A 20,970-nucleotide genomic window follows, 5' to 3' on the forward strand; every position below is an offset into this window, starting at 1 on the left:
ATACCCTTTTCTAATTCACTATCATGCATAAATTGAAATAATCTCCTGTGCAGACAATGATAACGAGGGCCGAAGTTCTGGAAAATGTTTAGAAGACGATTTTTGTGAATCCCACAAGATGTTGAGTGAGTGTGTTACAAAACAAACAAGACACATTTAGGAAGCGTTTGGAAGGCGCCTGGAGTCCAGGAGCGTCGAGAATAGAAGACGGGTTGGTGGGTTCTGGACTTGTCAGGTTGTTCTCTTAACAGATTGCAAGGTTTTATTTTACAGAGAAGGAACCAGCGAGCCGAGGTGGATTCTGGGCTGCAAACGCCTCGATGGGTTTGTCCACAAGTGAAGGTTGAGACTTCATCACCTTCTTCTTCACACAACAGATTGCACTCAGAACTTTGGTGCTGCTCGGTGGCATTTCATATTTTCAGAACTACTCTAATGTGATTTTCACCGTCTGTACATCAGCACTGACAGACCAGAGCAGTCAACTGGAGCAGGAACTGAGTGACATTCCCAGAACACTGACAGTGGATCATTGAGCGCCTTGGTCTGGAGGCCACCTGTGGAAAGTTCTGGAGAGTCTGGGGAGGGGGGGCGGACCTCTTGATCTCAGAGCCAGACAGCAATAATCACCAACAGATCAAATGATTCACAATTTATTGTCACATCATATCCAGACCCTCCCACCCCCCCCACCCCCCACCCCAACACATGCAGTGACAGAAACAGAAAGCACTAAAAACAGAGTTGAAAGCACTACTCCAAAAAAGTGAGGCGCTAACGGGGAAACAAAAGAAGAGACGGAAAGAAAGATGCAGGTCAACCGACGACGATGACTAAGAAAACACTGTGTTTACAGAGAGGAATGTTGTGCAACTGAGGGGACTTGAAGTTGTATTCTGGGAGATTTTTAGATCTGTACTGTTCAATGTTTTCTAAAGCTTTGACAGAGACAACAACACTCCAGATTAACACAGAGAAAACTGAAAAGTTCTGCCGAGTCCTCCTGCTTTTGAAATCCCGCCGCCGCTCGCTCTGCGGCCCCCTCAGTGCTCCAGGCGGCCCAGGAACCGCAGGTTGAGAATCTTCAGCTGGTCGTCCAGCTCCATGCGGACGATGCCGTCGTCTCCGTCGATGCTCAGCAGGATCCCGGTGGCCTCGCGGTCCTCGCCCAGGATCACCTTCACCTGCACGCAGCAGCAGACCGAGGCAGGCTCAGAAGACATTCAGCAGCTCACACTGCTGTTCAGACTGCTGTGTCTGGAGCAGCAGCAGACAGAGGCAGGCTCAGACTGCTGTTCAGACTGGTGGGGCTGGAGCAGCAGCAGATGGATGGAGAGTTTTGGAGAGCCAGGAGGAAACATCTTGCTTCCATGTCAATGGAAAATGAAGCAAAGCAAGTCTGGAGTTTGGAGGGGCCGGCTAATAGAGCTGTAACGGACCGCTAACGGGCCCCCGGGCCGTGGTTTGCCCACGTCTGGTTTAGCATGCAGCCATTTAGATTTGGTGTGTATTGTGTGTGCTGTGTGTGTACTGCGTGTCACCTTGTTGTTCTTGGTGGGGGTGACGGGCTCCAGGTGATCGCTGCTGATGCTCACCACCTTCTCCGACTCCTGCATGAAGACTGAACACATCCCTCCCTGCACGCACACGCACACACACACACACACACACACACACACACACACACACACACACACACACACACACACACACAGTGTGTTAACAACACTCACAGGCTTCTCTGCTACTAAATCTTGCCCAGTTTGTGTGCGATGATGAAATAATAACAACAAGGCATCGCATGTAAAACAACATCCAGTCAACGAACAAACGACTTGAATTAAAATGACTCGGCTGAGATTCATTTTCAAAACAAAATGCGTCACATCAGCCACGGCGGCAGGAAGAAGGGAAAACTGCTGCACAAAGTTCTGGAACTGAACTCTACTGCGTTGTTTGCAACTAATTATAACACATATTGCATTGTGTACTATTGTACAGTATTGCGTAACACTTCAAACACCCTCATTTGTGCTTTGCCACTTTTTCAATCTCTTTAACTTGTATTTTTTTTCTAGGATTGTAAACTTGTATTTAACTGACACCTTGTGGTGTGACGTACGGGGTCATGTGACCACTTCACTGACCAGTGGTCGCAGGAGGAGGAGACGGAAGATTTTTTTTTTGCAAGTAATCAAAGAGAGAAACATAACAACCGTTCTTGACAGCAAACTGAAACTGAACTTGAAATTTTTTAGAAATATTGTTTTTATTTTGCTAGAAACTTTCATGGGAACGCAACCGTTGTCGGGTCGTCGTTGTGATTTTGTTGTTGCTCCGTGCCCGGTCACGTGGCTTGAGTGGAGACGTGCGATTGGCTCTCACCGTGACGCTCCGGATGACGCCCGTCTGTCCCATCAGGTCCATGAAGGAGTCCTTGACCCGCACCAGGATGTCGGTGGTCACCCAGTCGCTGCCGCCCTGCTCGATGTTGGAACCGGGGGTGTGCGGGTTGTAGCCGCCAGGAGAGGGCGCTCCAGGGGTCATGGGGCTGTAGCCTACTGGACTGGGACTGGGACTGGCCTGTGGAGCAAACACACACACACAATGTCGGAGTTGACAGAGGGAGATAATAAACAGAAGGGATGCACCGACACCCACACCAGCATCAGCTATCTGAACCGATACTGGGAGCGGTGCCGATACCAGTAACAGGTATTGGTACCACTACCAGCATCAGGTATCTGAATCAATAATGGTACTGGTAATGGTGCCGCGCTGGGCTCCTACCTGGTACGCCATGGGGGAGGGTGTGGGGTGGTAGCTGGCCGGAGAGTGTGTGTTCTGGTAGCCCACCGGCGAGGGCGCCACCTGGTGGTAGCTCTGAGGACTGGGGCTGGGCTGGTAGGAGCCCTGGGGCGATGGTGCGGCGTAGGGAGAGTACTGCTCTGTGTTGTACCTGCACAGGGGAACACAAGGACCAGTGACCTCTTGGCCTTCTCTGTTGTATGCTTTCTGTTCATTATTATTATTATAACACAACCGTGGCCCTCAGTGTCATTAACATTTGGCCCGTGGGGCCAATACACTACCTGGGATAATACTACAAATCCCCGAATGAGATAAAAAAAAAAAAAAAAGAAAGAAGAAGAAATCATCACTGTTGGACCGAGTTCTAAGCCCAAACTGAGTGTTTGGGTTTGACTCCCCTGATCTAAGAAATGAACACATGACAAATGCTTCACTGGAAACAGGAGAAAATACACGTTGAGATAACTTATTTCTGCTCTGAGAAGAAATCAAAGTTTTTCAAGCAGAGAAAGAAGGTGGTTGTGAGCTCTGGGTGAGGCTGCCTGATAATACTCACATAGCAGGCGTGCCAGGAGTCTGAGGGTTGTACTGAGGGTTGACCTGTGGTGACGGGACATCTGGGTAACCAGGGGTCTGAGGGTTGGGGGTCCCACCGTAGCCCTGGGGGGAGGGCGAGGGCTCCTCGTCAAAGCCAAAGTCGTACTCCTCCTCGTTCCTAACCAGAGGAGCAGGAAGAAACCAAGACATTACTACTAGTACTGCTACTAGTACTGCTACTACTACTAGTACTAGTAGTACTATTGCTACTGCTACTAGTACTACTACTACTGGTACAACTGGTACTACTACTGCTACTAGTACTAGGAGTACTACTGCTACTGCTACTAGTACTAGTGGTACTACTACTACTACTACTACTACTCCTACTACTACTACTAATACTAGTAATACTACTCCTACTACTGTCACACAGAGCTGTATAAAGTACTGCTGGTACCTGGAGGGGGTGTTGGGGTTGCTGGGGTCCCAGGCGCCGCTCTGCCCAGGAGTCCTGCTCCCATCATGCAGTGGGGTCTGAGAGCCGTAGTGAGGCGTACGACTTCCTGTTGGAAGGAAATTGAACACATGACGTGATGCCGGGGGAGGGTGGAAACTTTCTGACTGGTGGGGCCACACTGGGTTGTAAAATCTGACAGAGGAGGGCCTGTAAATATGTATGAGGGGATGTGGAGGAAACATGCTGCTGTAATGTCAATGGAAAACAAAGCAAAGCAAAGCAAAGTTGCAACCAAGTCAGTGTCTTTGAAGCCCCACCAGGGTGTTTAGCTCTTTATTGAAATGACTCTGGAAACACTGCAACCATGGAGGAGATGCAGCTGCTTGATGACTGACTGACTGACTGTTAATATAATTTCTTCAAGCTTCAACAGGCTGGATTATAAAGTTTAACGGGCCATATATGGCCCCCGGGCCCTAGTTTGGCCACGCCTGTACTATGCTGCCCTGCATGGGATGCTGGGTCATGACTTGTGGTGGAGTTTATGGAGCATTTTAAAGAGCCGGAAAGTGGAACCCAGGCTGCTAAATAGTAACTTGTTAAAAGCGGAGGGTGTTGGCCAGTTATTTTGCGGAGGTGTTGTATAATAAAGTATCTATTTTGAAAATAAGCCCTTGCCCTTTCTGACGCTGTGTATCGAGTGGGATTCCAGGCCTCTAATTAGAATCCTGTTCTAAACAGGAACTGCAGCCAATGGCCTGAAGGAGCCTTTTAATAGTTGTGAGGGGGATGGCAGTGCTGTGTGGCCAACAACACAACAACAACGCAAAATAAACCACACGTCTCCAGATTTGTTTTTCATAGCAGATCAAAAGCTTCTTGCACTGTGGTCCAATTCCAGTGCACAGGCCCCCATTAGGATGATCAAGGTTTCTCTACATGTTAAAAGCAACTGATAGGTCAGTCAATTATGATTCAAACCAGGATTGCAAATATTGCACATAATGAGAATATGTTGTTTGTTCCTTCTTAGTCTGTAAATAGTTGATTTTAATCAATATAATGTCCATTATTTCTACTGTACTGTTGCTGTGATTATGGAAATTTCCCCAATGTGGGATTCATCTCTTCTTCTTCTTCTTCATAGTAAAGAGTTTGTGCTGTACCAGTGGAAGCTGAATTTACTAAGGCATTTCTTTTCTTCTTCTTCTTCTTCTTACCGTCATGCAGGGGAGTCTGCGAGCCATACATGGGAGTTCTGGAACCGGTGCCATACATGGGAGTCTGGGAGCCGAACATGGGGGTGCGACCGTGACTGGAGGTCATTCCACTGTGTCTCTTTGCTCCCCTGCAAAAACAGAAATATGGACACAGTGTTGGTTTCATCAAAGATTAGAAACAAGACAGGAAGAAAAGATAAAGTGTGTGTTTCAATGAAAATAAAAACTGTGTTTGTTGGGGGGGTGGGGGGGGGGGTATCAGAACTACTACTGAAACAGAGGGAGTTTGAGGTTTTCATATCAACACTTGAGCAGATCAGCGGCACTCACTCAGTCACTGGTTTTGCAGAAATGTCAGATCACATCAGGTATTAAAATGATTGATTTTCTAAACTAACTGAGCTGAACTGCCCTCATTCATCAGCAGGGGGCGTGTGAGTTCAGGCTGAACGCAGTGAGTCCGGCGGTGCTCAGTGTTCTTGTTGGCCCGAGGACTCGAAAAGCTCGTGAATGAACTTTATTGTCACGCTGGCGCTGCGACATCCCCACTGCCACCAATTCTGATTGATCGATGGATTGATCGATGGATTGACTTGAGTGCTTTCTAAAGCACATTTTCCAGTAACTTCTCCGATCATTAAAACAAAATGTCTGGTTGTTGTGTAGAAGCCAACGTTGGACCTCGGCAGACACACAAAACCTTGTTGAGTTGTTTTGCGGACGACGCGGTGATGATAAAGTTCAACTGATTCAATTTCCTGCTGCCTCTGCTGTCCATGAGTGCACATTACAGCCTGTCCACCGTCATGCGACTCTGAATATGCACTTCTGACAGGGGGGCGGGGGGGCGCACCGGTGGGCAAACAGGTGATTATCAATGACAGATGCAACACCGTGGAGAACGTACATGGTGGTGAGGCGCTGTCGGTCCACTGAGATGGTTTGACAGGTGGAGTGCAGCTCCACTCTGGCGGTCGACTCTGTTGCATCCTTCACCACGCCGATGTAACCTGGGGGATTTGGGGGGAAAAGGAGATGAGGCCTCGTGCGGGTCAACGTCAGAGAAGAGCGGCGGTGGGAAGAAGCAGCAGCGAACGGCCACTGGCTGTGCCCACCTTTGTAAGGACCCTGGGAGATACGGACTGTCTGACCAATCAGCTCGTTGTCTCTCCGTCCTCGGCCTCGGCCCATTCCTCCCCCTCCTCCGCCCCTCTGTGGAGCACCTGCAGGGGGAGAAACATTAAACATTGATTTTGAAAAAAAAAAAAAAAAAAGGAGGACGAAATCGTCGAGTTCCCCAATTCACCAAGAAGCGCAAAATAGTCCAATTTAAAGGTCCAGTGTGTAAAAGTAGGCCTGACTTATGATTTCTGTATTGGTAAACGCTCAATAAACTGCACTGCATGAGAACCTCCAGAGATCAACTAGGGTCCCAGTGCTCCCAGTTAGCTGCCATCTTGCACCAGCATATTTCTACGGAAGCCTGGTGGGGACAATCCAGCTGCCTGACAGCAGAGCGTTTGGTTTTTAGGGCTGAACACTAGGGGGCGCCCTCAAATAAATAATTATTTTGAAGACAACAAAGGAGCCTTTCAAACGGGAATCCATCAGCGCCTTCAAGCTCTACCAAAGCCCGTCACAGTTGCCTCAACTCAATCTTCAAGAGCTGTTTTTGGAGACCGGTTCAGACGTCAGCCATCCGTGAAATCACAAAGGTCACTGGTACCTCGCCAATGTGTGGTTAATGGCCACAGCCAAGTGTTCCTTCTGCCTTTTCTAAATTACAGCCTGAAGCCAACTTCTGTTCCTTCTCAACGGGTGGAGGAACTGAACAACACTTTAGTTGCTAGGGAAAAGAAGAAGCTTTAAGGCGAAGCCTAAACACACTTTACTCTCCAAACTTGTAAGGTCTGTTGGAATAAATGGTGCGAGGCTGCGCCACGGCTGCGCTGCAGTAGAAACATAAATATGTGAGCGATACGGGAAGCAACGCAGAAAGCCAAACGCGCATCTGATTTGGCACTCGACCTGAAATAAATACAGGTGTGCTAATGGCTCACCCCCTCCTCCATGGTGCATTGGGCTGCTGATCCGAGGACTCATGGGGGCGAAGCCTCCCACCGTGAAGTTGGTCACATCCCTCGGCTGAAAGAGAAGAAGGAGGCAGCAGTGAGCCTGGAACGGCTTTGTTTTAACGAGGAGGAAATGGAGCAGGAAGACAGGGAGGAATGTTCTCAACCTTCCCGGCTCCCCTCTTAAATACACAACACGTAGTCAAATAAACACACAACAAACACACCATACTCAATGTATTCATCAATCTACACCAGGGATGGGCCGACTGTTTGACTGCTGGGGTCTCAATAGGTTGTGAAACGTGCCAGAGGGGGGGTAGCGGAGCAGCAGCAGATGGATGGAGTGTTTTAGTGAGACACCTCATAGCAGGAAACAATCTATCAAAGACACCGAGCCGCAACCAAACCAGGGTGTTTAGCTCTGAAAACATTGAATCTTAACGGGCCGCATATGGGCCCTGGGCCATAGTTTTCCCACCCCTGACTTATACTGACTTCTGACTTCGTTTTTTTTATTTTATTTTAAAGACAAAAACCGTAAACTGGCACTAAAGTTGGTGCACTGACCTTTGACCCTCCAGCCAACACCAGATGCCTGGTCTTGCAGACAAACATGCCTCCGTTCTCCACCAGCCTCTTGCAGTGGAGGAAGGCGAAGCCTCGGAACAGGTGGCGGATCTCACCCTCACGTCCCTGTCAGGAGAGAGCGCACACACACACACACACACACACACACACACACACACACACACACACACACACACACACACACACACACACACACACACACACACACACACACACACACACACACACACACACACGGTTATAAAACGGAGCTGTGAGCAAACCAAGGGCCGCAGATGGTTTTTGTTCTCGGTGGGCGGAGTGAAAGGTTGCAGGCTGATGGATGGAGCCAACTACCGAGCGACCACTGGACGACAACAACAGCTGCAGCGGAACAAACACCGCTAATGGTTCCACTGCTGTTTTGTTGTGCACTCGCAGCGAAATCGAAGTGATTGAAGCGATTCTGCCTCTTCAGTTTTAAAGCTGCTAGCACGTCAACGCCGGCTAAATGGAGCTGTGGCTCAGACTCAACTGGTGTGGCTTTTCGTGTCTGATAAACGACTTTGCGGCGCTCCGCTGGGAGAAGAGGGCGAGCGACTTACAGAGTGCGGGCCGTCGATGACCTTGACAATGTCCTTGACGTGAATGTTGTTCTGCTCCGAGTCCAGAGCCAGAGCCGAGCGGTTGTCCTTCCTGCGGTTGACCGCTTGGTGGCGCACCGTCAGCACCTTCCCGTGCATGTTCAGCACCTGCAAGACGCACCTGCTGTCACTGCACGGAAAACAGCCTCTCTTTCTGCCAGACGCACCGACTGAAACTACCGAAGCACATCGACTCATCCAACGCAGGTCAAGGAAAATGAGGACATTATCTACATTATTAGATAAAGTGAGAGAGAGATAGAGATCGAGCGATATAGAGATGGAGAAAGAGAGATGGACACAAAATATCTAGAACACGCTGTAGAAATGAAGACATCTTTTGGACTTCCTCCCACTCTGCTTTTTTTTTCTTTTCTTTTTTTCAAACCTGATGTTTGTTTTCTTCTTCTTTTTTTAATCTTGTGAACTGGACCATGAGTCTTTAGTAATAAATCATGATCATACTCATCGTCCATGTGCTCATCCAAGGCCAGAGAAAGTATTTGGACCTTGGAAGGCAATCAAGGCAAATCGTCTTCACAATCAGTGTACTTCCAGTCACACCGATGAGATCCTCACACTGTGCGTGACTAACTGGTGATGAACCCCACCTGGAAGGTCTCCCTCTCCAGCCGGACGATGACCCCCACAGTCTGGGGGTCCAGCTGCACCAGTTCTCCCCACTCGTGCTGCCCGCCGGCGTCCACCCCCGACGCCGTCTCGGAGCACAGCTGCAGGTCTCTGGGCAACACTTTCAGCTGCAAGGGGCAGAGAGCAGAGAGATTTCCACTGGAGGTCAAGCACATTGTCATTTTTAAAAGTTTGCATTTTTTTCCTTTTCAGAAAGACCCAAAATTTCATCCTCAAAAATAGAAAAGTCTGCAACAGTACAGAATGCCTTCATCCGGTCATAATCAGCATCTGAACAAAAGATAATACACAGTACTAAAATATACTGCGCAAAAACAAATAGTTCCAGTTGAAAATCTTTATTAATCACACAGTGGAACAACTGTGCTGAGAAGAAAATAACAAGAAAATATTTCATTTAAAATCAAATTATTTTCCCATGGGGGTCTGGATTTGGAATCCTACTCCTACACTCCCCCCCCCCAGAAACCAGTTTCCCCATCAGTGTGAACGGCGGCAGCCACCTCGTGCATGGTGAGGTCCGAGAAAAGGATGACAAAGTTCTCCTCCACTCGGACGATGAGGCCCGTGTCTCCCTCGTAGCGGCCGGCGATGACCTTCACGTGGTCGCCCATGCGGAAGTATTTCTTCAACTCGTGTGCGGGGAACTCCAGGGGATCCTGCACACACACACACACACACAGACAGGTGAGTAGGTGAGGGCAGGTGTTCAAGTGTTCCCCCTCAGTCAGAGGTCAGGCGTCCACCTTGAGGTCCTCGTGTTTGGGCATGATGGTGATCTTGTTGCCGTCCACGCTGAGGATTTTGCCCTGCAGGTTGATCAGCTCTCCCTCGCACACTTCCACGTTGTCGCCGGCCTGCAGGTTGTGTTCACGCTCCTTGCCTGCACAAACAAGACAAACAAAAACTCTCTGTTTGAGCTGGCTGGCAACAGTGCGAGATGAAAGAGACCAAGGAGTCGGGACAAGGGGACGGCTACGCCTTCGTTGATGACTCAGATTCGACTCTCAGCCTCAAAACGTGAAAACCAGGGCCTGATCTCTGAACGTCCAGTGTGTGCATTTTTTTTTGTAAGGAAGCTCGTCTTGACAGCACATTTCATATTCAGGTCACTGTCAGGCAGCTGGATCGTCCACACCAGGCTTCCTTAGAAGTATGCCAGTGAAAGATGGCAGCTAACTGGGTGGAAGAACCTTGTTGATCTATGGAGATTCTCATATATATAAGTTATATAAAAGTTTTTAACTTCCGCATCAATGGGCCCATAGAGCAATGCGAAGTAGCGTCACTTCCCGTCATGCCTCTGTAACTAACTCACATGATCCGTTTGGCCAATCAGAAGGATCCTGGAGACGGTCACTCAAAGACATGTCAGGATGCAGCCAATCAGAACGAGCCGAGACACAGCAGCACATACGGCGTGGTGACATCACTCTTTTTTTCAAACGACTAAAAGGCCAGAAGTGAAAAATCGACAACAGAAAGATTTGCTACGTTTCAGGTCACCGTCGTCCTCCCTTTTTGGGCCCGTGAATTTTGTTTTGTTTTGTTGCTGCAGTACCCGGAGTGGCCACTGGGAGAAATTGGCGCACCACCATATTGGCAGTCCAGTATCCAGTTCTTATGATACATCCATGGCAAGAAGCTTATTGATCTATGCATATTCCTATACATATGAGAACCGTTCTAAGGGGAGGATGTACTGTAATGTACTGCGATTATACACACTGATGTATTTATGGGCAGAATATTAAGATTTTACCAATATGAAAATAATACATCAGGACTGGGAGGGAACTGATTTAGTTACTAAAGAAAAAGGGGCTGAAGTTTTATTCATTAAAAACACACACAGTCCACATTCTTCTGTCGCTGACTCGGCTTCGGAACCAAGGGTGAATTCCAATTCCTCCCTCAACCCTCAATCTCAACCCTCAATCTCAAACATGCGCGCTCCCGCGAAGTGCAAGTTCTGTCCCAATTCTCAGAAGGTCCAGTTGAGGGAGTTTAAGGGCTGTATCGCCTTCAATATTGAGATTCTCCAGCACCACCCTTGGCAGTCAGGGCTACCCAGAAGGCATTGCGTATTTTAGCCAAGACATCTTTGAAAAAAGGCGATGAAAAAGCGAGCTACAAATGGAAGTATTTTCTTAGTTAATAAAGACATAAATATTACCAAACCATTTTATTGTCTTAGTTTAAGACTTTTTTTTTTTTTTTTTATAGATTATTGACATCGTTGTTGCGTAACATTTTTTTTTTTTTTTCACTTTACGATGTTTGTCAACCGGACCGGCGGTCCCGGCTTCAAGTTACTTGTGTACCTCGTTGTGTCTGACTGGATGTAGCTTTGGTGTAAGGCTGCCCCCCCACAGTCTGAAGACGTAAGTGCACTTAAGGGGTGTCCCATTTCTAAGCCCTTACACTTATTTTTGAGGGCCAAGGACGAGGGTTGAGATTGAGGAGTTAAGGGAGGAATTGGAATTGGCCCCAAGTCTCCCACAGCCTGTCAGGCAGGAAAGAATGACGACTCAATCTCACAGGCAACGGTTTTCCATTATGAAAGAATTTGTGGGGGATAAAGCGGTAATTAATGAGCTTCAAGAGAAAAGAAAAAAAGAAAAAAAAAAGACAAAAAAAATCGCATAAGCACATTAACGTAGTGATAACTGCTCAGCGCGCACACACCAGACTCGGTGACCACCTCCAGGTCAATGCCCTCTGGCTGGTCTTCAAACTTCTCCAGCTCCGACAGGGTTGGCTTCACTCCATCCGTTATCTGGATGACACGAAGCAGACTCCAGTTGTACAACATTTCTTAACACCCGGCAAAGGACCAGGATTGTACGAGGGTTCCCGAGGGCTCCTCACCACTGCGGACATGGCAAAGCTCTTGAACAGGAAGCCCTTGCGGCTGTAACGGTTTCCCTCGAAGATCATGAAGTCTCCGTCGTGGCTCACCTCCCCACCCAGGGACCTGACCGTCACACAGGGGCTCGTTAGCAGAGTGGCTTGAAAAGCACATAGCATCTCTTGGCGGGGGGGGGGGTCTACAGTGTGCCAGAGGGGCTGGAGCAGCAGCAGATCAGTAGATTTCACTACTGCGCCGATCTCGATACCGACTACTTTAATGAGGTCACGATAGGGCCGTAGTTTGCCCCCTCCCCCCCTTACGGCTGCGGCGGCGTCTGTACCTGATTTTTTCAGCGTCGAAAAGCCTCTGAGCAGGTCTCTTGAACTTCTTCCTCTTGGCAAACCAGTCTTTCTACAAAGACACACACACACACACACACACAGGTGTGTAACGTAACTTTAAGCCAAGGCCATGGTGTGTGTGTGTGTGTGTGTGTGTGTGTGTGTGTATGAGACTCCTACCAGGCTCATCTTGGCCTTGATGCGGTCCAGGTCAATGCGAGGGATCATCTTCAGTGAGATGGTGTTCTGACTGGGCTCCACGTAGTCCACCTGGTGGACAGGGGCGGTACGACAACACATGGCGCGTCAGTCATTGCTACTCAGCGCTCCTGAATCACCCATCACAACGTTCACTGTGGAATGTGAACTCAAAGGCAGCCAGAACTGGACTTCTTCCCACCGGGCCGTAGCTCTCTGGCTCCACGACCTCAGCTTCAGTCTGCAGCTAGCGAGCCTCCTCGTGCGTCTCCAGAGCCACAGGTTTTGTTTTGATAGAGTCAAAATGGGCAGGTTTTTTTTTTTTTTAAGTATTCATAGAGGAAGCCATTGGAAAATTTCATAAACATGAACTGATTCTTTAAAATTTCTCCAAATGTTATTGCTTTTATTCCTTAAAGAGATTAGATTGACTGAGACTATCTCAGCTTCTTGTGTTGCGCATTGAAAAACATCTGTCAAGTTCATTTAATTTCTGCAAGTCAAGTTAAATTACATTTAATTTACTTATTTTCTTATCATTTCTGCTGCTTGGACTCGTTGGATTGCCTTTTAAATCTGATACCAATATGATGACTCATTAAAACCTCGATTCTTTACACACAGAATCACGTCAAATTGTCATGAAGAGACAAGCTTTGTTGTGCAGTTGTCTTCCTCTGACACCATCATCATCATCATCATCATCATCATCATCATCATCATCATCATCATCATCCTCATCGTCACGCCGCTGCGGTACCTGAGCGATGTCGTCCTTGTACAGGCCCCTCTTCAGCCGCACCCAGGACTTGGGCTTGAGGTTGGTGACCTCTTTGACCACCTTGAGGACGTCGGTCATCTCCTTGATGGGGACCATCTGCTGGTTCCACAGGCCCATCCTCAGGTTGCCGATGCCCTCGATGGCCGACTTGACGTGCGTCTGCTTGTACGACTCCACGTAGATGTAGCCCTTGACGTGGTCGGGGGCCACCACCGACTTGATCTGCAGAGGCTGCGTGGAGACACATGGACGGCAGGTTCACGCCAATGCAGAGGGAGGACAGGCTCGGTGGCCAGAGTGCACTGAAGGTGCACACACACACACACACACACGCATTGAGGTGTCACAGTATGACCTCGACTAGCGCACCGTGACATAGTGTCAGGTGTTTCTCGTGAAAAATGATCCAATTTTACGCAATTGGTCTAAAAATAAAAATGAAAATTTTTGCATTCATTTCAAAAGGAAAGTGAAAGTTTTTTATATATGTATATATATATATATATATATATATACATATATATATATATATATAAATTATATATGTATATATATATGTATATGTATATACATATACATATATATATATATATATATATATAAATATATATATACATATACATATATATATATATATATATATAAATATATATATACATATACATATATATATATATATATATATATATATATACATATACATATATATATATATATATATATATATATATATATACACATATATAATTTATGATAATATTATCAGGGCTTTTTTCCATTAGTCTTGATGATCACCACCTAGTTTGGACTTTCTGTGAAAGATTCCTAAACTTTAGAAACTTCTTCTCGAGCCTTTTCTCGAGAAGAAGTCGTTCTTCTTCTCTGTTTGTTTTTGGTTTTTTTGTAGGATGTAAACAACGAGCAGCCCTGCCACCCTCAGCACTCAGTCAGTACTACACTGCAGGTACAAACGAGCACGTAGGGGCCGGAGGGCAATTTTGTCAATAACAATAAGACGACGTGTCAACGCTTCAATTTTGGCATCGACGAATTTATGTTGCTGACATAATCCATTAAGTCGACCAATCATTGCAGCCCTGGATATCATTATTATTATTATTATTATTATTATTATTATTATTATTATTATTATTATTATTATTATTATTTTATTAATATTATTATTATTTCATTTTAGGTGTTTGGTAGGTTGGTGTGCCATGGATTCTTTCCAATGTCACAATGTGCTGTGTAAAAAACGCTGCATTGGGTCAGTTATGAAATTTAAATCAAAAGGCTGCAAATTAAAAAAAAAAAAGAGGATTCAGATTTTTACTGATATTTGATCTCCTATGATTTTTATCAGAAGTTTGATTTTGCAATGCATGCAATGACGAGGTATTGATTGTATAGTATTAAGCATCGCTTGCTCCAAACTCAGTGTTAAAGCAAACTGGGTCCGTGTGAAAAAGGTCCCCTCTTCTTTCAGGAGGAAGATTCTTTCTCAACAAATCGATGTTGGCCCATGACTTTGTAAATTACATGAAAATGTTTTCAATGTTGGCCCTAATGTGTGTTTGACACCCTGGCACCAGTCATGTCAACACAGCTTTCTGAACACACTGAAACACTCTCTGTTCTCTTAAACAAAGAGTATTTTCAGAACAGAACTGTGGAGGACATCTGTGCAGAGTTTTGGGAGAAAACATCCAGGCAGCGCCAGTTCTCTGGCTGAGGAATACGATCTGTCCCAGGGAACTGTAGAGGTTCCCAGAAGCAGAGCAACACAAAGACTGGAAGCCTGAGCCGTACCGTGTCGGTGAACTGGTAGGCGATGAACTTCCTCATCAGAGCGATGGCCGTCGCTCGCTCCTCTCCGATCTAAAGGAGAAACACTGTTAGCGTGTGGCTGTGCACGTGAGCTGCACGTCTGCTGCTGTTCAAAGGTGGCTGTGTCCTTGCGTCCACACACACACACACACACACACACACACACACACACACACACACACACACACACACACACACACACACACACACACACACACACACACACACACACACACACACACACACACCTTACACTTGACCGTCCACAGATTGGGGTCCCTAAAGACGACAAACACACAAAGATTTTAGACGACGTGATGAGCAGCCAGCGTTACTATTGGTTGGTTGGCTGGTGGGAGGAGTCTCACGTACTTGACCCCAGGAAGCAGCTGCTGCTGGGTGATGTCATCAGAGAGCTCCTCAGAACCTCCAGAGTAACTGCACAACACAGAAGAGGAGGACGAGGAGAAGTTGAAGGGAGAGGAGGAGGGAGGGAGGGAGGTGGTGGTGATGGTAGGAGGAGGAAGAGGTAGAACAAAAGCTTCTTGATCAGGTTCAAATACTTATGAAGGGGTAAAAAAAACAAAAAACACACACACTGAAAATTGTTCCCAGTTGAGAAACAGATGTTAGTCATTATGTAAAAAAACAAAGTTTTAGTTTCATTCAACAAGAGAAGAGAAGAGAAGAAGAGAAGATACTCACTGCTCTCCACCTGAAGACTTGGCGTATTTTCTCATGTAGTATTCACCCAACGCCTCCTCCCTGGAATCTCTACAACACACACACACACACACACACACACACACACACACACACACACACACACACACACACACACACACACACACACACACACACACACACACACACACACACACACACACACACACACACAGTTAGATGCCAGACAAGTTCGATTTAAATGTAAGGCATCACATGGCACAAATTACTGTCATTAGAAATTAATAATAACATGGTTTTGGATTTAATGGACCTGCATTATTAGAAACAAACCAAAATAAATCTGAATTGAATTTACTGTTTATCATTGCCATGCCACTGTCATCTGTGTCTGTGTATCTCAACTGGTGGGTTTTGATTGGCTCATGAGAGAAGTTCCTGCTTTTTGGCAGAAACGTTGATTTTAAAATCTATACACTGACAGAGGAAATGTTGGGCGTTGATTTTGCAGGACACACGATTCAATTCCTTCACATGATGATCATGACTGGATGAAGGCATTCCGTATAGTTGCACTCATTTTCTATTTCTGTGGGATGAATTGGAGTTGCAATTTCGTGTTAAGGTGAAAACTGTGGGAAAGTACATTTGCGAACTTGCACAAAACAAATCAAATCTGATTTATCCGTCGATTGATTACTGACACAGAACTTCAGAGCGTTGCCCCACCCCCACTACTGAGCTACGTTCGCCAAATTGACAGCGTAAGCCCCCCTGGGCCTTCTAGAATGTTGAAATGCAGTTTATTGCAGCGTCGAAACATTCAGTGGTTGAACTAAAGTGGAACCACGCCGTTCAGCAGACGGACTGAAAGTCGTGCGTTTAATTCTCCGCAGGGACGCTCACGCCCCCCCAGGAGGCCTCGTTTAAAAACTGGCGGTCTCCTAGGGCGCCGGGTGGGAGCAGATGTTACCTCCAGAGGTTCTGCAGACGCCTGGATCCAGAGTGGTCGTCATCCAGGGCCATGTGGTCCAGGTTGGACACTGAGAGGAAACACTGGTCTTTAGCTGCTGGAGATCAACGCCTACCAGGGAGGAGATCAAGCGATGGCGGGAGGAAGACTCACCTTCAGCCTCCTCTGCTCAGGGCCGCCAGCCACAGCGAGGAAGAGACAGAGCGGAGGACACAGGAGATCAGAGAGGGAGAGAGAGAGAGGGAGGGTGGCACAGGAGAAGAAGTTGGGACGGAAAAATTGATGAAGGGGATGAGCAAGGAAAGGAGGAGTAGAGGAAGAAGGTGGAAACAGGAGAGGAAGAAGGGATGAAGACAGAGGGGGAAATAAAAAGATGCATTCGGGGAGCAGCGGAAGTGTGGCAAGATGGGGGAAAAGAGTGACAATAGATTGGGAAGAGAAGGGAAGGATGAAAAGAACAGGTAGGAGAACGAGTTTGACCGGAAGTAGAGGACGTACGTGGTAAAAAAAAGAAAAAAAAAGAAGAGAGAAGTGAGGGATTGAGACGGAGAGGAAAAGAAGAAGATGCAGTCAGGAGCAGCGGGAGTGTTGCAAGGTGCAGAAAAGGGGGAGGAGAACAATTTTGCGGAGGAGTGACGGGGTCAGGTGGAGATGGAGTGACGGGGTCAGGTGGAGATGGAGTGATGGGGGCAGGTGGAGATGGAGTGACGGGGGCAGGTGGAGATGGAGTGATGGGGGCAGGTGGAGATGGAGTGATTGTCGGTGGCAAAGCAGTCGGGCGATAGCGGCGAAATAAAAGCATGATGGGAGAAAAACACAAAGCAAACAACGAGGAGATTAATGACGGCTGTCACCGCACAACAACACAACAAAAGCATGAGGCAAATGAAGGTGTGTTGTAACACAACATCAGCAGCTGCTGTTAAACTCTTGCACTGCTGCTTAAAGGATGACTGGATGTTTTGTTTTGGTTTTTTTTTTTTACTTCCTGTTGACACATTTTGCGCGAGAAATCTCGGCTGCCTCCAGCACAACGTTGCTCTGTGTTTGTTTTTACAGCTTTTAGTGACGCAATGCATTTTTTTTTTTAGTGGGCTACATTAAAAAGGTGGTTTAATCCAGTGTTTCTCAACTGGTGGGCCGCGACCCCCGATTGGGTCACAGAGCTGTTTTGATTGGGTCCTTGGGGCTTTGCGGGCCGTTCCCGCCACCCTCGTCCCCTCTGTTCATAAAATTTTGATAGATTTCTTTCTTAAAAATCTAAATTTAAAATATCTACATTTGTCGGGAAATGTTGGCCGTTCATTTTGCAGGACAACCGTTTCATTGAATCATTTCAATAGCTTATCTACTAGACATGAGAGAAAGTCTGGCTTGGATTTTTTGGCATTTCATTTTAGATTAACCAAGCGCAGAGGAATAAATCTGAGGCTTGACTCCAAGATAAAGGGAAAAAATGAATGCGGGTCCTGAGACTCCACCAGTAGAGGACCGCTCAGTCCATCAAGATCATTTGAACAAGTTCCAGCGACGGCGCGATGGCGCCAGCAGGGTCACGAAGGCCTTTCAACAGAGAAAGTGAACCAACGACCCGGCGAGGTCCAGTGTTCTGGTTAAATCTCTCCAGGGGAGTCTGGAGAAGAGTTGTGCGGTATGTGTCCCATATCAAGTTATGACTGCCAAACAGTTGCTTTGACTGTGTTTCCAGGTAGGGTGTGGATATTTCCAGTCTACACAAATGGCCACCATGAGAGTTCACAAGAGTCAGAACAGAATCTCTCGGGGGTTCTATTGTGTTGAGAAGCCAATGGATCGCGGGTGCCATACATTTGTGAATTTAGAGATTGTGAAATTAAATTATTTGACATTCCCCCCCGCCCCTCCCCGCAAATTTTATTGGTTTGGCCGCAGTGGCTTTGAATTTGAAATCATTCAAAAGCGACCGCTTCAAGCTGTTTAATGCCGCTGCCTGGTGATGCTTTGTGCTGAATTATGGCACATTAATTATATGCACAGAGAGCTCAGTGAAAGCAAGGAGAAGCTGACATTATGGGATGGATTTGTACTTGTTGCATGCTGGCTTTGGCTTGGTGGAAAATCTGTTTTGGAAAGGAAAGTACTGACATTGATTATTTCAATCAGTCAATGAATCATAAATGCCATCCATTAAAGGCCCAGTGTTGTAATATTCCAATTGCAGGGCCTGGAGCCTTTCTGTGGGGGAGTTTGCATGCCTTCCCTCGCACATTCCAGAAACACGAACCTGAGGTATATTGGGAGTTTAAAATCGTCCGTAAGTGCAAATGTTTGTTTGTACCAAAGACAACTGGGTTTCGCTCGGGCGCTCCCCTGCAACCCGGAGTGAAAGTGAAACACACCCCCACGTCTCAAGCTAATACGCCTGATTCACTGGGATACACTAATCCATGGTGTCATGAATCTATGACATCATCATTTTTAAAAAGCCATGGGCTCGTAGTGCAAGTACAAACATCTTGTCTGCGCTTGGGGAAGCATGGCCCATTTCCAGGGTCGTAGGAAATGTGGCTTAATAATCTGAAATACAGTTAATGTTGATAATTATAATACAGTCAAGTGACACAAAACTGTACTGATCGAGGTTATTATTGATTGTGGCTGCACTGCGTCGCCTGTAAGTATTCAGACAGTTTTGCATCCAGTAGTTTTACAGACTTAAACTACCACTGCCATCTGATCAGAGTTACTCAGGAACTACATGCACACTAGAGATAATATTTATTTTGTGTTAGCACTGCCAGCAAGAAGGGCGATCGTGTTGTGATCGGAGTTGTCGGTTTACTTTGAGTCATTGGTTTTAGTTTGTCGAGGAGGAGGAAGGATTCATATCTGAGGAACTTCGCATTCATCAAAATAAAACTCTTCCAGATGCACTTTTAACAGCCAATAGGTGAGCGTGTGGAGGTCAGCTGTGTCCGCGGTGAGCACCACAGCGCCACTTCTACAGAGGAGTTCAACCAACTTCATTTAGCCAGTTGTCGCTTTGTAATCGTCAAATCATTTGGGAATTCCTGTTTTAGACCTCCGCGAAATCACACCGAGTTTACAATTTCACACCAAACGCACACGTTTTCTTCCAGTTTTGCAAAAATAAGAAATATTTAATCTGGCTATTGGTTGGAGCTGCTGTGTTTCCAGTTCTGTAAAAGTCTCAGGAGTTTTGTGTACTTCGTTTTTTAAGGCGGGAAAAACAAAAAAGGGAAATTGTTATTTTGATTGTGCAAGACATTTGACACAAAATTATATCACTGCTTTAGTGAAAAATACTGTGACTGAAACTGAAGTGACAATCACCACTTTAATGTACAAATGAATGTCAATAGATTGCATAATATTTTTAACTCTACTTCAGTCCAGATGGGTAGAACGGTTAAAAAATGTATTTTTGTGATATGAATTTCTGCAGGTTCTTGACAGATTAGGTAAGCGCCTGCGTTACCTGCTCACATTTATATTAAACTACTACATGCTGTGCTGAGATGGGGTGGGTGGGGGGAGGAGGGGTCATGAGGTTCATCTAATGGGTGAAACTGATGCTCCATTCAATTGAGATACATGGAAAGGTCTGAGGGAAAATATATGGAGTAGAATTACCGTTGACTGTTGGGTTGACATGCATGACAGAGGGGCACACCGATAAAACAGAGAGAGTTCAGTCAGACAGGAAAGGGCTTCCAACTCAAACTAAAGCATCTCAAGTTCATCTGAAAAGTCAACACTTTAGCGCTGCCAAGGGAGAAAAATGTAAAACAATCTCAAGGTCGTCTAACAAATGAACACATCAGCAAGTCTGACCAAGCTACTTGATTGACTGCTTTAGAGGCACATTATTGCAGGTGTTGTGTAGCAGGTAGAATTATTTAAAACTAGTCAAATTTTGTTTGCATTGCCCAGGTTTGCAAATTCAATTTGGGGGCTTGAAGGGCTTCACGTTCTCTACAGATGCAACACCCTCAAATTGGCTGAGGGAAACTACACATCAGAGACACCTGCAGAGCAGGGATCCCTCTCTGACCCTGACCCTGGGACAGGTAGATGTGCAATGAGTGGCACATATAGAGAAACACATTAGAAAAAAGCATGTAAAGGAAACAATTCATAAGAGTAGTACAACAACTGCCATAGCTATGAGAAACTGATAAACCAAATAAGAATTGTGTCAAAATGTAATTATTGTGTGTGTGTGTGTGTGTGTTTCCAAGATGGATTTGCCACCACATGTGACACTGAAATTAACAGAAACTTTTGAACGTTATATTCTGACGCTAAGCTACTTTGCCGCTGCCTATATGCAGCAGTGGGCTG

The 20,970-nt window shown here is 46.3% G+C and overlaps 2 protein-coding genes across 5 annotated transcripts in view; one reads left to right on the plus strand and one right to left on the minus strand.

The window, feature by feature from the left end:
- The window catches only part of LOC142904183 (E3 ubiquitin-protein ligase TRIM39-like), a 138,898-nt gene extending 130,015 nt beyond the window's left edge, over positions 1–8,883 (plus strand). The window contains exon 3 of the transcript XR_012929355.1: positions 8,873–8,883. The gene's annotated coding sequence lies outside the window, so the exon portion shown is untranslated. The remainder of the gene's footprint in view (positions 1–8,872) is intronic.
- Positions 689–20,970, minus strand: part of supt5h (SPT5 homolog, DSIF elongation factor subunit) — a 27,246-nt gene continuing 6,964 nt past the window's right edge. The window contains exons 5-30 of one of the 4 annotated variants that reach the window (XM_076050129.1): positions 16,780–16,791; positions 16,627–16,696; positions 15,675–15,743; positions 15,342–15,407; positions 15,218–15,248; positions 14,952–15,020; positions 13,119–13,370; positions 12,341–12,430; positions 12,160–12,230; positions 11,837–11,942; positions 11,654–11,744; positions 9,712–9,848; positions 9,469–9,624; positions 8,926–9,072; positions 8,276–8,422; positions 7,671–7,796; positions 7,089–7,173; positions 6,144–6,251; positions 5,936–6,038; positions 5,029–5,156; positions 3,809–3,914; positions 3,368–3,526; positions 2,791–2,959; positions 2,386–2,583; positions 1,542–1,637; positions 689–1,184 (exon numbers count right to left, since the gene is read on the minus strand). In XM_076050129.1, coding sequence (XP_075906244.1) covers positions 1,044–1,184; positions 1,542–1,637; positions 2,386–2,583; positions 2,791–2,959; positions 3,368–3,526; positions 3,809–3,914; positions 5,029–5,156; positions 5,936–6,038; positions 6,144–6,251; positions 7,089–7,173; positions 7,671–7,796; positions 8,276–8,422; positions 8,926–9,072; positions 9,469–9,624; positions 9,712–9,848; positions 11,654–11,744; positions 11,837–11,942; positions 12,160–12,230; positions 12,341–12,430; positions 13,119–13,370; positions 14,952–15,020; positions 15,218–15,248; positions 15,342–15,407; positions 15,675–15,743; positions 16,627–16,696; positions 16,780–16,791 — 2,933 coding nt within the window. In that variant the 3' untranslated portion in view covers positions 689–1,043. Of the gene's footprint in view, positions 1,185–1,541; positions 1,638–2,385; positions 2,584–2,790; positions 2,960–3,367; positions 3,527–3,808; positions 3,915–5,028; positions 5,157–5,935; positions 6,039–6,143; positions 6,252–7,088; positions 7,174–7,670; positions 7,797–8,275; positions 8,423–8,925; positions 9,073–9,468; positions 9,625–9,711; positions 9,849–11,653; positions 11,745–11,836; positions 11,943–12,159; positions 12,231–12,340; positions 12,431–13,118; positions 13,371–14,951; positions 15,021–15,217; positions 15,249–15,341; positions 15,408–15,674; positions 15,744–16,626; positions 16,715–16,779; positions 16,792–20,970 lie in introns of all 4 variants that reach the window. The other 3 variants (XM_076050131.1, XM_076050130.1, XM_076050128.1) reach the window with 3 other exon arrangements.

The sequence above is a fragment of the Nelusetta ayraudi genome, unplaced genomic scaffold (assembly GCF_046127955.1).
Source record: "Nelusetta ayraudi isolate G7.1 ecotype Tasmania unplaced genomic scaffold, CSIRO-AGI_Nayr_v1 ptg000123l, whole genome shotgun sequence".
Taxonomy (NCBI): Eukaryota; Metazoa; Chordata; class Actinopteri; order Tetraodontiformes; family Monacanthidae; genus Nelusetta; species Nelusetta ayraudi.